Genomic DNA, 1,730 nt, shown 5'->3' on the forward strand with positions numbered 1-1,730 from the left:
ACTGTTTAATTTTTTCGAATGTTATGTTATTGACAAATGGAAGTGTTGGTGTTCAGCTAAATTAATCCATTAAGATTCTTTAGCAAAAGACAATAGCCGAATAGCGGCACATCACATTAAGTTATTAATTCTATTACCACTTCAAAAGATGACCATTTCAAATTACATGTACACATTCAATATAAATAATCCTTAATGCTATGCAAATATTCATCCACCAATACCACAATTGAAACTACAAACTACTGTCTCAAAAATCTACCAACAAAGCTTTAACGTTTCGAGTTTCAAGTTCTTAACAAATGGCTATTAATCTCTCACTCTTGCTGTCTGTTTTACTTTTATCTCTTTCACTTTCAGTTGTCTTTGCTGCTGATCCTAGCACTCTACTAGATTTTTGTGTGACAGCTCCAATAAGCCAAGGTAGTCCTGTCTGCAAGGATCCTAAACATGTTGATGCAAATGACTTCTTCTTTAGTGGACTTCACACAGCAGGAAATACTACTAATCCTGCTGGGTCTAAAGTAACTCCAGTCTTTGCATCTCAGCTACCAGGATTGAACACACTTGGAATCTCCTTGGCTCGTATCGATATTGCACCATGGGGAGTTAACCCTCCTCATTCACATCCTCGTGCTACCGAAATATTGACCGTTCTTGAAGGTACATTGGAAGTTGGGTTCATCACTTCCAACCCGGAAAATCGTCACTTTACAAAAGTTCTACAAAAGGGAGATGTGTTTGTGTTTCCCATAGGACTCATTCACTATCAAAGAAATATTGGATATGGTAATGTTGTTGCCATTGCAGCTCTTAGTAGTCAAAACCCAGGAGCTATCACTATTGGAAATGCAGTGTTTGGGGCTACACCTGAGATATCTAATGAAGTGCTAGTTAAGGCTTTTCAAATGGACAGGACTGTCATCAACTATTTGCAGTCAAAGTTTTAGAATATTGGGAGGGAATTCCATTATGTTGCTTAATCTAGTTTTACACTTTGCTCATGTGTTTAATGATTTGTGGTGTGTATTTGATGTTTCTTTTTTTTTAATTGAATTATTTGTTGATCTTCTTTTTACCTATTGGTATTATTATTGATGAACTTTCTTTTATAAGTCTACTAAATTTTCATAAAAAAAAATCTATGCAATTGTCTATATTCATTTAAGTATATTAGTGATATTTTTATACATAGACGAATGTGTAAATTAATTATAAGTTGTGAATGATTATTAGCTACTCCTCCAGTTCTAAATTATAAATTATTTTGTTAAATTTTTTTATCATAAATTATAAATTATTTTAGAATTTCAATGCAATATTAATTGTATTTTTCTCAATCTATTATCTATCATTTATTATTATTTTTTCTAAATTTTTTCTTTTAATTATAATAAATGAAGGACAATATTGAAAAGTCGTACATAATTTTTCTTTCTCATACGACATTAGTTGTTTTTCTTAATTCATATGAAATGTCCAAAACGACTTATAATTTAGAACAGATGGAATATAATATATACAAATTGAATTAATTTAAGTGCTCAACCAATAATATCTCTAGAGATTTGTTTACCCGATAATGTCTCTAGACATTTCTTCAACTGATCAGTTATATCCAATTAGCAACTTCATGAACAAAATTACAAATGTTACAAATTTTAAATAAGGTGACGCTAAATCTATCTCCAACTCATTTGAGAGGTTCAAAATTGATGTCGAAAAGATGT

General features: G+C 31.2%; 1 protein-coding gene across 1 annotated transcript; it reads left to right on the forward strand.

The window, feature by feature from the left end:
• Nucleotides 1-302: 302 nt before the first annotated feature.
• On the forward strand, nt 303-950 carry LOC127075123 (putative germin-like protein 2-1). Its single transcript, XM_051016571.1, has one exon. The coding sequence runs from the start codon at nt 303-305 to the stop codon at nt 948-950; it is 648 nt and encodes a 215-aa protein (XP_050872528.1).
• The last annotated feature ends 780 nt before the right edge of the window (nt 951-1,730 follow it).

The sequence above is a fragment of the Lathyrus oleraceus genome, chromosome 1 (genome assembly GCF_024323335.1).
Source record: "Lathyrus oleraceus cultivar Zhongwan6 chromosome 1, CAAS_Psat_ZW6_1.0, whole genome shotgun sequence".
NCBI classification, from domain to species: Eukaryota; Viridiplantae; Streptophyta; class Magnoliopsida; order Fabales; family Fabaceae; genus Lathyrus; species Lathyrus oleraceus.